This window comes from Jaculus jaculus, chromosome 4 (genome assembly GCF_020740685.1).
Source record: "Jaculus jaculus isolate mJacJac1 chromosome 4, mJacJac1.mat.Y.cur, whole genome shotgun sequence".
In the NCBI taxonomy this organism is placed as follows: domain Eukaryota; kingdom Metazoa; phylum Chordata; class Mammalia; order Rodentia; family Dipodidae; genus Jaculus; species Jaculus jaculus.
In genome coordinates, this window is record NC_059105.1 from 132837334 (window position 1) to 132850717 (window position 13384).

At 40.5% G+C, this 13384-nt stretch overlaps 1 protein-coding gene across 1 annotated transcript in view; it reads right to left on the reverse strand.

The window, feature by feature from the left end:
- Usp34 (ubiquitin specific peptidase 34) overlaps positions 1–13384 on the reverse strand; it is a 299630-nt gene that overhangs the window by 219027 nt on the left and 67219 nt on the right. The window contains exons 7-10 of the mRNA XM_045147284.1: positions 13192–13384; positions 10094–10155; positions 530–611; positions 358–450 (exon numbers count right to left, since the gene is read on the reverse strand). Coding sequence (XP_045003219.1) covers positions 358–450; positions 530–611; positions 10094–10155; positions 13192–13384 — 430 coding nt within the window. The remainder of the gene's footprint in view (positions 1–357; positions 451–529; positions 612–10093; positions 10156–13191) is intronic.

Below are 13384 nucleotides of genomic sequence, written 5' to 3' on the forward strand. Positions count from 1 at the left end.
TTCGAGGCTCGGTTCCCCAGGTCCCACGTTAGCCAGATGCACAAGGGGGCGCATGCATCTGGAGTACGTTTGCAGAGCCTGGAAGCCCTGGCGCGCCTATTCTCTCTCTCTCCCTCTATCTGTCTTTCTCTCTGTGTCGCTCTCAAATAAATGAATGAATGAATGAATGAATAAATAAATAAAGCAGGGATTATAAGTGTCAACCACTACATCTGGCTTCAAACATTTGGGAGGTGGAGGTAGAAGGACAGCCATGAGATTGAGGCCACAATAAGATAGAGTGAGTTCCAAGTTAGCATGAACTAGAGTAAGACTCAGTCAGAGAAAAACAGACAGAGAGATAGCTGTTCTTATCACCTGTGCTGCAGCCCAAATGCAATCAATATGCTGAGTGCTCAGTCGTCCTTCTGCTGCCAAGAAATTCAAAATCACTTGGCACTGCTTGATAATCTGGAAAATGAAAATTTAATGTAGTATTTTTTAAGTGTTCTCGGTATGTAATACATAACTAATATAAATGTCCACAAACCTCAATATGTAAATTTGGTCCAAATATATGTTCCACTACATTGTTGTTAATAAGCCAGTCTGCAAGTTCTTTTGCAATGGACCTAAAAAAAATGATAAAAAAGAATACAGTTTTAAAAATTGCTTCCCCACTCTCCACTGGGGAAATGACAGTGGTTAAAAGTGATTGCTTCCAAAGCCGGGCGTGGTGGCACACGCCTTTAATCCCAGCACTCGGGAGGCAGAGGTAGGTGGATCGCTATGAGTTTGAGGCCACCCTGAGACTACATAGTGAGTTTCAGGTCAGCCTGGGCTAGAGTGAGACCCTACCTTGAAAAAAAAAAAAAAGTGATTGCTTCCACCATGAGAGATGTAGCAGTGTCTGTAGCTCCAATGAGCTTTCCCTTAGGGGTCTGGGACACCTATGTACCTGTGTACCCCTCCACGCCAATCACTCCCGCTTGCTGGGACACCCCAACACCATGGGAAGTCGAGGTACAGGCAGCATCCTGGTGTTGACTACTACAGTGTCTGTATGACATCCTTGTAATTATTAAACTAATTATTTTCTTATCTCAAAAAAAAAAAAGATTGCTTACAAAGCCTATAGGCCTGGATTCAATTCCCCAGCACTGACATAAGGATGGGCACAAAGTTTCTGCTTGTTACTTGCAGTAGTAAGAAACACATGTATGTGCTATATATACACACACACAAATAAATGAATTTTGGGTTGGAGAGAGGGCTCAGTGGCTAAAGTGCTTGCCTGCAAAACTGCAAAGCCTAACAACCTAGGTTCCAATACTGAGTACCCTCGTAAAGCCAGATGCACAAAACGGCACGAGCATCTGGAGTTTCTGTGCAGTGGCTAGAGGCCCCGGCATGCCTATTTTCTCACTGTCTGTCTACCTCTCTCATATTTTTATTATTTATTATTTTTAAAATAATAATTTTTTAAAAATTACTTTACCAGCCTTTCCCAGACATAAAAGGCAGACTCACAGGAGGATGGGAGGGGTGGCACACCCCTTTAATCCCAGCACTTGGGAAGCAGAGGTAGGAGGATCGCCATGAATTTGAGAATACCTTGAGACTACATAGTGAATTCCAGGTCAGCCAGGGCTAGAGCAAAACCCTACCTTGAAAAACTTTAAAAAAAAAAAAAAAAAGAAAAAGAAAAAAAAAGACTCACTTCCAAACGTAATTTGGCTACTATGGAATGAAAATTAATTATATACAACTATTTATAATAATATAAAGAACAACTAGGATGAAATACAACAATTTTTAATATTCCCTGGGTTTACAAATAAATAACAAGTAACTGAAAAATCAAGAACACAACTAAGACCAGGTATCCAGGTGAGAAAACAGACTTCTTAAGACTTTGAGGAAAAGGAGTAGAGAAGACTTGAAGTCTTATAGTTTAATTTGCATACTACACAGTGAAGCATTCAAGAAAAATTTCCCAATACATCCTCTGTAATAAATAAAGTAGGAAGTAGATTGCAACACATAAAAAATTGTCCCCCCAAAAAACTGCAAGTCGTCTTCTTGCACTTATCAAGACCCCTGTAATGAGTGAAGAGGAAAGTGGCAGGAAAAAAAAACTGGCTAGATAAAAACATCAAAACAAAACTACTTCCAGGCTGGAGAGATGGCTTAGCGGTTAAGGTGTTTGCCTGCAAAGTCAAAGGACTCAGGTTCAAATCCCTAGGACCCACGTAAACCAGATCCACAAGGCAGTGGCTGGATGCCCTGGAGTGCCCATTTTCTCTCTCTCCCCCCCTCCCTAACCCTCTCTCTGTCTTTATCTCTCAAATAAATAAAAATAAAAATATTTTTTAAAAAGACTACTTCCAGGCATGGTGGTGCACGCCTTTAATCCCAGCAATTGGGAGGCATAGGTAGGAAAATTGCCATGAGTTCAAGGCCACTGTGAAACTACACAGTGAATTCCAGGTCGGTCTGGCCTAGAGTGAGACCCTACCTTGAAGGAAAAAAAAACTAATTTAGCTAGGTGTGGTGGCACACGCCTTTAATCCCAGCAACTCGGGAGGCACAGGAAGGAGGATCGCCATGAGTTCAAGGCCACCCTGAGACTATACAGTGAATACAGGTCAGCTTGAACAGGAGTGAGACCCTGCCTCGAAAAACCAAACAACAACAACAAAAACCTACTTATCGACTTTAACCACTGAAGCTATGATTCACAAGATTCAACTCATTTATATAGAGCCCAGTAATGAATGAAGAGACAAGTGATAGGCATGTCAAAAGACATCAAAGAACTACTAATAATACATTAACTACTGAAGCTATGATCTACAAGATTCAACTCATTGATATAAGCTCATCAAATAAAGTCAATCTATAGAATAAACTCTATTCTTTCAGATTCTTTTTTCTATTTATTTATTTATTTGAGAGAGAGAGAGAGAGAATGGACACCCCAGGGGCCTTGGACACTGCAAACAAACTCCAGACATATGTGCCACCTTTTGCTTCTGGCTTACGTGGGTCCTGGGGAATCAAACCAGGGTCCTTTTGGCTTTGCCATCAAGAGCCTTAACTACTAAGCCATCTCTCTAGCCCTCTTTCAGATTCTATCCCAGTACAGGGAAGGAAGAAACAGATGATGGCTGGAGCTCATTGGCTAGCTATTCTAGCTAAATTGATGAACTCCAGCCAAGTTCAGTGAGAGACCCTATCTCAAATTAAGACAGATGCCAGAAATGGTGGTGCAAGCCCCTTATCCCAACACATGGAAGGCAGAGGTAAGAGGATCACTTTGAGTTCACGGCTAGCCTGGAACTACAAAGAAAGTTCCAGGTCAGCATGGTCTAGAGAGCCAACCTTGAAAAAAATAAGAAGAGATGGACAGAAATTGAGACAAATATCTAATACTGACCACACACAGGTGGACTCCTACACACACACATGCAAGCACCTCCACACAACCACTCATAAAAACACATTCACACATACCATGAGAAACCCCTAAGAGCTACTTGTCCTTAAAACTGTTTTAAGGTTAAATTTTATTCTAAAAGTAATTCACTTTAGCCTTTGCTTCTTTTAATTTTTAAACTTATTTTACTTTTTGAAATAAAGAGAGAGTGTGAGAGAACAGGTGTGCCAGGGCCTTCAGCCACAGCAAACGAACTCCAGACGCATGAGCCACCTTGTACATCTGGCTTACATGGATCCTGGAGAATTAAACCTGAGTCCTTTGACTTTACAGGCAAGTGCCTTAACCACTAACCCATCTCTCTAGCCCTAACCTTGTTTTTTTTTTTTGTATTGGTTTGAATAGGTTTTTTTATTTTTATGTTTTGTTCATTTTTATTTGAGAGTGACAGAGAGAGAGAGAATATGGGCGCGCCAAGGCCTCCAGCCACTGCAAACAAACCAGATGCATGCCCCCTCTTATGCATCTGGCTAACGTGGGTCCTGAGAAATCGAGCCTTGAACCGGGGTCCTTAGGTTTCACAGGCAAGCGCTTAACCACTAAGCCATCTCTCTAGCCTAGGTTTTCTTGAGAAAGAGTCTTGGTAGACTGGAAATCAAAATGTAGACCACGCTAGCCTTAAACTTGAAGTGATTCTCATCCTGCCTCTGTTTCACACATATTAGAACTACAAATGTGCATCATCATGTGCAACAGTTTTGTTTTTGTTTTTTTGTTTTTGTAAGTTAGTATCTCACTCTAGCTCAGACTGACCTGGAATTCACTATGTACTCTCAGGGTGGCCTCAAACTCACTGTGATCCTCCTACGTCAGCCTCCCGAATGCTGGGATTAAAGACATGCGCCATCACGCCTGGCATCCCCAACTTTTTTTTTTTTTTTGAGATAGGATTTCACTCTGGCCCAGGCTGACCTGGAATTCACTATGTAGTCTCAAGGTGGCCTTGAACTCAGTGATCCTCCTAACTCTTGCCTCCGGAGTGTTAGGATTAAAGGAGTGCACCAACACACCCGGCTTCAACTCCTTTTTAATTGTGTTTTGTGTGTTTGTGCATGTATACACAGATAAACGTGTGCACCGGCCACTGAGGTTCCATGCAACTTTTAAATTATTATTTATTTGTGTGGGGGTGGGAGAGAATGTTTATGTGTGCACCAAGGCCTCTTGGTACTACCAACAAACTCCAGACACATGAGCTATTTTGTGTACGTAGGTATGCATGGATAGGAGGGAATTAAACTGGGACTGGCAGGTGTTACATGCAAGCAAGTACCTTTAACCGCTGAGCCACCTCCCCAGCTCTCTGACCTTTTATTTTATTATTTTTTTCTTTTCTTTTTTTTGTTTTTCGAGGTAGAGTCTCATTCTGGCCCAGACTGACCTGAAATTAACTATGTAGTCTTAAGGTGGCCTTGAACTCATGTGATCCTCCTACCTCTACCTCCCAAGTGCTGGGATTAAAGGCGTGCGCCACCACGCCAGGCTTGACCTTTTATTTTTTAATGAACACAGTCTCTAACTGGCCAGGAATTCCTCAAGTTAGCTAGAATGGACTTCCTGCCTGTGATCTGATGCCTGCCTTCCCAGCACCAGGATTACATGTACACGGCATACATTCAGATTTTTACAAAGTGGGTTCTAGGAAAACAAGCATAGGTTCTCATGCTTTCAAGGCAAACACTTTACTAATCTATGTCCCTAGGTGCTTCTTTTTCCTTCTCTTTCTTAATATTTTATTGATTTATTTGCAAGGAAAGGGAAGGTGAGAAAGGGAGAAGATGAAATGGAAAGAAAGAGGCTGAGTGAACCAAGACCCCTTGCCACTGCAAACAAACTCCAGATTTTGTACACCTAGCTTTATATGGGTGCTGGGGAATTAAACCGGGGCTGTTAGGCTTTGGAAGTAATGGCCTTTAGCTAGTGAGCCATTTCTCTGGCCCCACCCCCAGGTTTTTGGTTTTTTCCTTTTTTGAGGTAGGGTTTCACTGTAAACCAAACTAACCTGGACTTCTTTCTGTAACTCCAGGATGGTCTGGAACTCATGGTGATTATCCTATCTCAGCCTCCCAAGTATATGGATTAAAAGCATGTACCGGGCTGGAGAGATGGCTTAGCGGTTAAGCACTTGCCTGTGAAGCCTAAGGACCTCGGTTTGAGGCTCAGTTCCCCAGGTCCCACGTTAGCCAGATGCACAAGGGGGCGCACGCGTCTGGAGTTCGTTTGCAGAGGCTGGAAGCCCTGGCGCGCCCATTCTCTCTCTCTCCCTCTATCTGTCTTTCTCTCTATGTCTGTCGCTCTCAAATAAATAAATCAATAATTAAAAAAAAAAAAAAAGCATGTACCACTGGGCATGGTGGTACATGTCTTTAACCCCAGCACAGAGAGGCAGAGGTAGAAATATCACTGTGCATTCAAGGCCAGCTTTGAACTACAAAAAAGGGGGGGAGAGGGAGGGGAAGGGAAGAGAGGGAAAGAAGAAAAATTTAATATCTTCTTCAAAGAATAAGTTGTTTTCCTAGTAGACTAAGAAAGAAAAAGTGAGTATTGATGCATGTTGCCTAAGACTCACAAGGTGACAAGAGGAATTCTTTGAGTAAGAACTAAGTTTGTACAAAGAGCTAGATGTGCTATTCTATAAAAAGTGAAGGGATGTACTACAGTGATGACAAATAATTTAATGTCTTTTGTAAGAAACCCAGCTTTGCAAAGCTGCCTATTCTATGAGGGTGTCTTCAATGCTAGCCCATGAAATAGATGCTTCCCTCTTCTATCCGTTCATGTGGTAGTTTTGATGAATTTCTGGCCAGATGTCACACATGAAGGCTAAGAGGTTACCCAGGACTTCATTCCTGTTCTGCTGGAAGTAGGTCTGGAGGAGGGTCACCTTCTCCTGGGTCTCCTTCTCCAACTCAGTGCCGCAGCTTCACTGACCTTGAACTCTTTCTCCCACTGCAGTTGGTACTGTTCAATCACAGCCTGAGCCTATTCTTTGCCCTTCAGCCTTTGATTCTTTCACTTACAGACAGATCTCAGACACCTTCTTGGCCATCCAATTCTTGGTCTGCAACAGTTACTGGAACTGGCCATGGCTGTGGGGACTCCCAGGCCCAAGCAAATGGCCTCCTCTATTCAATTTAATTAAAAAAAAAAAAAAGTATTCTAAAAATAACTCATTTTGACCTAGCTCTTAAAAACATTTGGTCCTTGTATTCTCATCATGTCTTCAAGGTATATTTTCCTTAGGGTTTTAAAATAGGATCATTTTTAGTTCATCTACTATTTTCTATACCATAAAAACCTTTTTCAGTAGTAGTACTTCAGGAAAAATTCCAAGATGTTTCATACTTTGTGGGAGAAGGAAACGGCACCAGAATATAATTATGATGGTGGTGGCATCATAAATGGGATTTGAGGGCTGGAGAGACGGCTTAGCGATTAAGGCGGTTTGCCTGTGAAACCTAAGGACGCCGGTTTGATTCTCCAGGTCCCATGTAAGCCAGATGCGCATGGTGGTGCATGCGTCTGGAGTTCACTTGCAGTGGCTAAAGGCCCCAGCACGCCCATTCTCACTCTCACTCTCTCCTCTGTCTCTAATAAATAAATAAATAATCTAAAATCCCTTTAAAAAAATAAATGGGATTAGAGATGGCTGTGTGTGCTGGCACATGTCTATATGGTAGCACTTCTAAGAAAGAAAAGAATTGAATCAGGAGTTCAAGGACAGTTTCATGTACATAGCAAGGTCAGGGTTTAGGAAAGGATGGGTTACAACTACATGAGAATCAGTTTAAAAAAAAAAAAAGGCCGGGCAAGGTGGCTCATGCATTTAATCCCAGCACTCAGGAGGCAGAGGTAAGAGAATCACCATGAGTTTGAGGCCACTCTGAGACTACATAGTGAATTCCAGGTCAGCCTGAGCTAAAGTGATACCCTACCTCAAAAAATCAAAAAACAAAAAACAAAACAAATAAATAAAAACAGGGCTGGAGGGATGACTTAGCAGTTAAGGCCCTTGTCTGCAAAGCCAAAGGACCCAGGTTCGATTCCCTAAGACCCACATTAGCTAGATGCAGAAGGTGGCACTTGCATCTGGAGTTCATATTCAGTGACTGGAGGCCCTAGAGTGCCCATTCTCACAGTCTCTCCCACCCTCTTTCTGTCAAATAAATAAATAAATAAAAATAAAACAAGGAGCCAGGCGTGGTGGCGCACACCTTTAACCCCAGCACTCGAGAGGCAGAAGTAGGAGGATCACTATGAGTTTGAGGCCACCCTGAGTCTACCTATTGAAATCCAGGTCAGCCTGAGCTACAGTGAGACCATACCTTGAAAAACCAAAACAAAATAAATAAATAAATAAAATAGGAGGTCCGACTGGGCTAAAATGAGACCATACCTCAAAAAAAAAAGAAGGGGGGGAAGATAATAGAATAAAAGACCCTAGAGAGCTCTCTCACTGTTTCAGCCTTGTGAAGAACAGTTTAGATTGATTGTGATGGGGAGAGGATATAATGAAAAATGGAGTTTCAAAGGGGAAAGTGGGGGAAGGGAGGGTATTATCATGGGTTATTTTTATAATCATGGAAGTTGTTAATAAAAAAATTTTTAAGTAAAAAATTTAATAAACATAAATAAAAATATTTTAAAATAAGAAAATAAAAATTTTCTTTTAAAAAAAAAGCCAGACGTGGTAGCGCACACCTTTAATCCCAGCACTCAGGAGGAGGATCCCCATAAATTCAAGGCCACCCTGAGACTACACAGTGAAATCCAGGTCAGCCTAGGCCAGATTGAGACCCTAACTTGAAAAACCAAAAAAAAAAAAAAAAAAGGAAAGAAAAAGGAAAAAACAAGGGGCCGAGGAGATGGCTCAATGGCACTTGCTTGCAGAGACTACTGGTCCAGATTAAAAAGAGACTTAGAATTGGCATGTGCCAGTTCATTTGCTGCAACAAAAGACAATGGCATTCTCTACCTGCCTCTTTCTCTGTCAGTAGCTCTCAAATAAATAAAAATTTAAAAAGGGCTGGAGAGATGGCTTAGCGGTTCAGCGCTCGCCTGTGAAACCTGTGGACCCCAGGACCCACACAAGCCAGATGTACAAGGGGGCACATGCATTTGGAGTTCATTTGTTGTGGCAGGAGGCCCTGGAGCACCCATTGTCTCTCTATCTGACTCTTTCTTTATTGCTCTCAAATAAATTTTTTTTAAAAATTTTTTTAAAAATTTAAAAAGACAATGGCAGGCCCAAACACACACACGCACACACACACGCACACAAGGTCATACACCTAAATAAATCTTGCGGAAGAGGGGGCGGAAAGAATGTCAGAGTTACATGTTGGGTCATGATTTTCAGAGACATTTATCATACTAATAACTGGGGGCTAACTCCACAATGCACAACCCATTTTCAATAATAAGGAGGGTCTAATGGGAGGGGGTAGATCACAGATGAGCCTAAATAATGGTACCAAACTGCCTGTATTTACTGAAAAGAAAACTAATAAATTAAATTAAAAAATAAAAAAAAATAAAAGTAACAACAATCTGCAATACAAAAGAACCTGGCTATTCTGGTATTTCATCTTGGACTTTCACATTCCAATACATAGGAAAGAAAATTTTATGAGCCAAAAAAATTTTGGTAATGTCCTCTAGAAACCTGAAATAAAACAATTTATTGCTTCCTGAAAACTAATTCCATATTCTAACCCAGGCCCAGAAAGCCAAGCGCCACATGTTCTCCCTCGTATGTGGATCCTCGCTACAGATGATTGGGCTTCTGTGTGAGAAGGAAAATACTTACTAGCAGAGACCAGTAAGTTAAAAAGGAGATATAAAGGGAAGAGAAAGGAAGGGAGAAGGGTACTTAATAGGTTGGTATTGTATATAGGTAAGTACAATGATTGAGATGGGGAGGTAATATGATGGAGAATGGAATTTCAAAGGGGAAAGTGTGTGGGGGGAGGGTATTACCATGGGATTTTTTTTTATAATCATGGAAAATGTTAATAAAAATTAAAAAAAATAAAAAATATAAAACCCAAGTCCTTAAAAAAAAAACTAATACCATATTCACTAAATTCTCAATGAGATCCATTTCTAGCACTTTATAACAAATAATGCTATATTGTTGAGTACATGTCTTTAAAGAAAAAACCTATCGGGCTGGAGAAATGACCTAGTGGTTAAGGTGTTTGCCTGTAAAGTCAAAGGATCCAGGTTCAACCCACACAAGCCAGATGCACAAGGTGGGACATGCAACTGGAGTTTGTTTACACCAGCTGAATGCCCTGATGTGCTTGCTCACGTGCTCTCACCCCCTCCCCCCTCCCCTTGTCTTTAATCTCAGCACTTACAAGGCAGAGAGGTAAGAGGACTGACATGAGTTTGAGGCTATCCTGAGACTACATTGTGAAATCCAGGTCACTCTGGGCTAGAATAAGACACTCTCTATCTTGGGGGGTGGGGGTGGAGGGACTTTTACCAAATTGTTCTGAAGACATTGAATCCATACGGCACTTCAAATATAATCAAGTTACAATTATATCTATCCCATAACTACGTACACATTAAAACAATACACATACATAAATTAATGCTCCTACTTACGTTTCTGTGTCTGACACCAATGATTCATTATTGCACACATCGTTGAAAGTATGAAGTTGATTCTAAGAGTAGAGAAAATAAATTTTTATAAAATAATACTTGTAAATGTGAATAAATGGCAAGAAACATAAATTGATTAGTTTATATGTAGACAATAACCAATAAGATTAAAATCACAAAATGCAAGACAATCAGACGTACCCATACTTTCTAATCAGTATGACTTTCTCCATCACATTAAAATACTAAATTTATCCTAAAAATAATATTCATGCCCTATACTAAATACATTACAGAAAATAAAGCAGACACAAACACAAAAAAATCCACAAATCTAATATAAGCATCATTATAGCATTAAAGACAAAGCTTCAGGAAAGGCTCTTGAGATCAAACTCATTTAAGACATAAATGAAAAATGTCAAGAAGCATGTAAGTAAAATTTAGAATTCTGCTGTACCTACACTATAAAAAATACACAGGAAATATAAGAGAGTAAAGCTAATGAGGACTGAAGTATAGGAAGAATACCCACACTAAAGGATTTAGCAAGCCACTTATCTGTAGCAAATAACTCATCCTTGACTCAAAGTCTTCTGATAATCCCACTTGTCCAAGCAGCCAAGAATATGAATTTTTATGATTTCTTCCCCATTTTAAAGATCATTTTTGAAAATTTTATTTAATTATTTGAGAGAAAAAGAGAGGTACACTAGGAGCTGCCATTGCAAATGAACTGCATTTGCATGAGACATCTTCCTTTATGTGGGTACTGGGAACCTGAACCTGGCATTAGGCTTTGCAGGCAAGTGCCTTAACTGCTGGCTTATCTTTCTAGCCCTTAAATATTACTTAATACAGTGTGAAATACTATAATTTCTGGTTGATACCTTAACAAGGATTTAGAATCACTATGGAAACAATCTTATTTGTACATCTATTAGAGATACTCTATATTACATTAAGGTGGTAAGACCAATGCTAACTTGTAGGCAATGCCATTCCATGGACTGGGAGTCCTAGATGGTATAAAAAGAAGAAAGCTAGATGAGCACTAGCATTCATCTCTACTTCCTTCCTCCAAATGTGACTCTAACTTTCTTCTCCTGACATGCTTTTCTTGCCATGATGAATTTTCCCTCAAAATGGTAAGCCAAAAATAAATCCTACCTGACGTTAAGGTGCTTCGGATCTGGTATTTTGTTCCAGCAACAAGAAAGTAACTGATGCATTATGCATTACTTTTGGTCAAATATGGTTGGGCATACCAATAAGTACTTTGATGGCAGAGGCAAGAATATCACAAGTTCAAGGCCACCAAGGGCTAGATAGATCTTGCCTCAAAAGCACAAAATAGGACTGGGGGGATGGCTTAGTGGTTAAGATGCTTGAAGCCTAAAGACCCAGGTTTGATTCCCCAGGGCCCACATAAGCCAGATGCACAAGGTGACACAAGTGTATGGAGTTCGTTTGCAGTGGCTGGAGGCCCTGGCATGTCCATTCTCTTTCTTCCTATCTGACCCCCACCAGATGATAACAATCAACACACACACACACACACACACACACACACACACACACGATGGAATAAGTTTAAAATAAGAAAAACACAGATTTTCAAAGGGAAAGTGGGGGAAAGAAGGGCATTACCAAGCAATGTTATTTATAATCATGGAAGTTATTAATAAAATTTTTTAAAAAATGAATTAAAAAAAAAAAAAGAAATTAGCGGGGCATGGTGGCACATGCCTTGAATCCCAGCACTCTGGAGGCAAAGGTAGGAGGATCGCTGTGAGTTCGAGGCCACTCTGAGACTACATAGTGAATTACAGGCCAGCCTGAGCTAGAGTGAGACCCAACCTCAAAAAAAAAAAAAAAAAAAGAAAGAAATCACAGAAACTATTTATAAAGATAATACTAAGAAATGCATTTACAATAACATTATGGGGGTACAGAGATGGCTTAGCTGTTACGGCACTTGCCTGTGAAGGCTAAGGTCCCAGGTTTGACTCCCTAGTACTCAAATAAGCAAGGTGGCACATACATATGCAGTTTGTTTGCAGTGGCTAGATGCTCTGGCACACCTGTTCTCTGTCTGCCCCTCTATCTCACTCTCTCCCCTCATATAAATAAATAATTTTTTAAACATTATGAAAAAAGTAACATTATATCTAACACAAATGGCTTCCCTTACTGTGGATATTATTGTGTCTGTTTGGAAAACAAAAATAAAAAATTGAAGGCTGGAGAGATGGCTTAGCAGGTAAGGCTTTTGCCTGCAAAGCCAAAGGACCCCCAGTTTGATTCTCCAGGACACACGTAAGCCAGATGAACAAGGAAGCGCAAGCACCTGTAGTTCATCTGCAGTTGCTGGAGGCCCTGATGTGCCCATTCTCTCTCTTTCTCTGCCTCTTTCACTCTCGTAAATAAACGTTTTTTAAAAAATCAAAAAATTTGGGCTAGCTGGGCATGGTGGTACACGCCTCCCAGCACTAGGGAGGGAGGATTGCCATGATGCCACCCTGAGAATACATAGTGAATTCCAGGTCAGCCTGTGCTAAATTGAAAATCTGCCTTGAAAAAACAAAATAAGGGAGGGGATATGATGGAGAATGGATTTTCAAAGGAAATAGTAGGGGGAGAGAAGGCATTACATGGTATATTTTTTATAATCATGGAAGTTGTTAATTTAAAAAAATTGAAAAGAAGAAAATTAATAATAATCTTAAAATGAAAAAAATAAAAATTTTAAAAAATTTAAAATGGGGGCTGGGAGATCATGGGGTAAAATACTTCTCTCATAACCATGAGGACCGGACTGAATCCTCAGTGCCCTAGGACAAAGGCAGGCATGGTGGTGCCTATAATCCTAGCACTGGGGAGTCAAAAAAGGGGGATACCTGGGGCTTGTTGACTAGCTTCTCAACCCAAATCAGAGTTCTGAATTAAGTACAGACCCAGTCTCTAAAACTAAGGTGCAGAGTATTAAGAAAAAAAGACATTTGATATTGACCTCAGGCCTCCACAAACATGCCCCCCACACAAACACATACAATATACATGCAAAAAATTTCCAGATATAAATAAGTATAGCTTACGGTTATCTGACTCAATCCAGCCAACCTCATAGTCAAAGTAGGGGACATAAAATACTTAAAGGCAAGATCTAGGCTTTCTTTATCAAAGCATAATGTTGTATCCAATGGTTCTTTCACTGTACTCCACATTAAGTCAGCCATGTTTCGAGCTGCACTCTGTCGTAACTCTTGATCAGAGAGTTTGCATAAATAC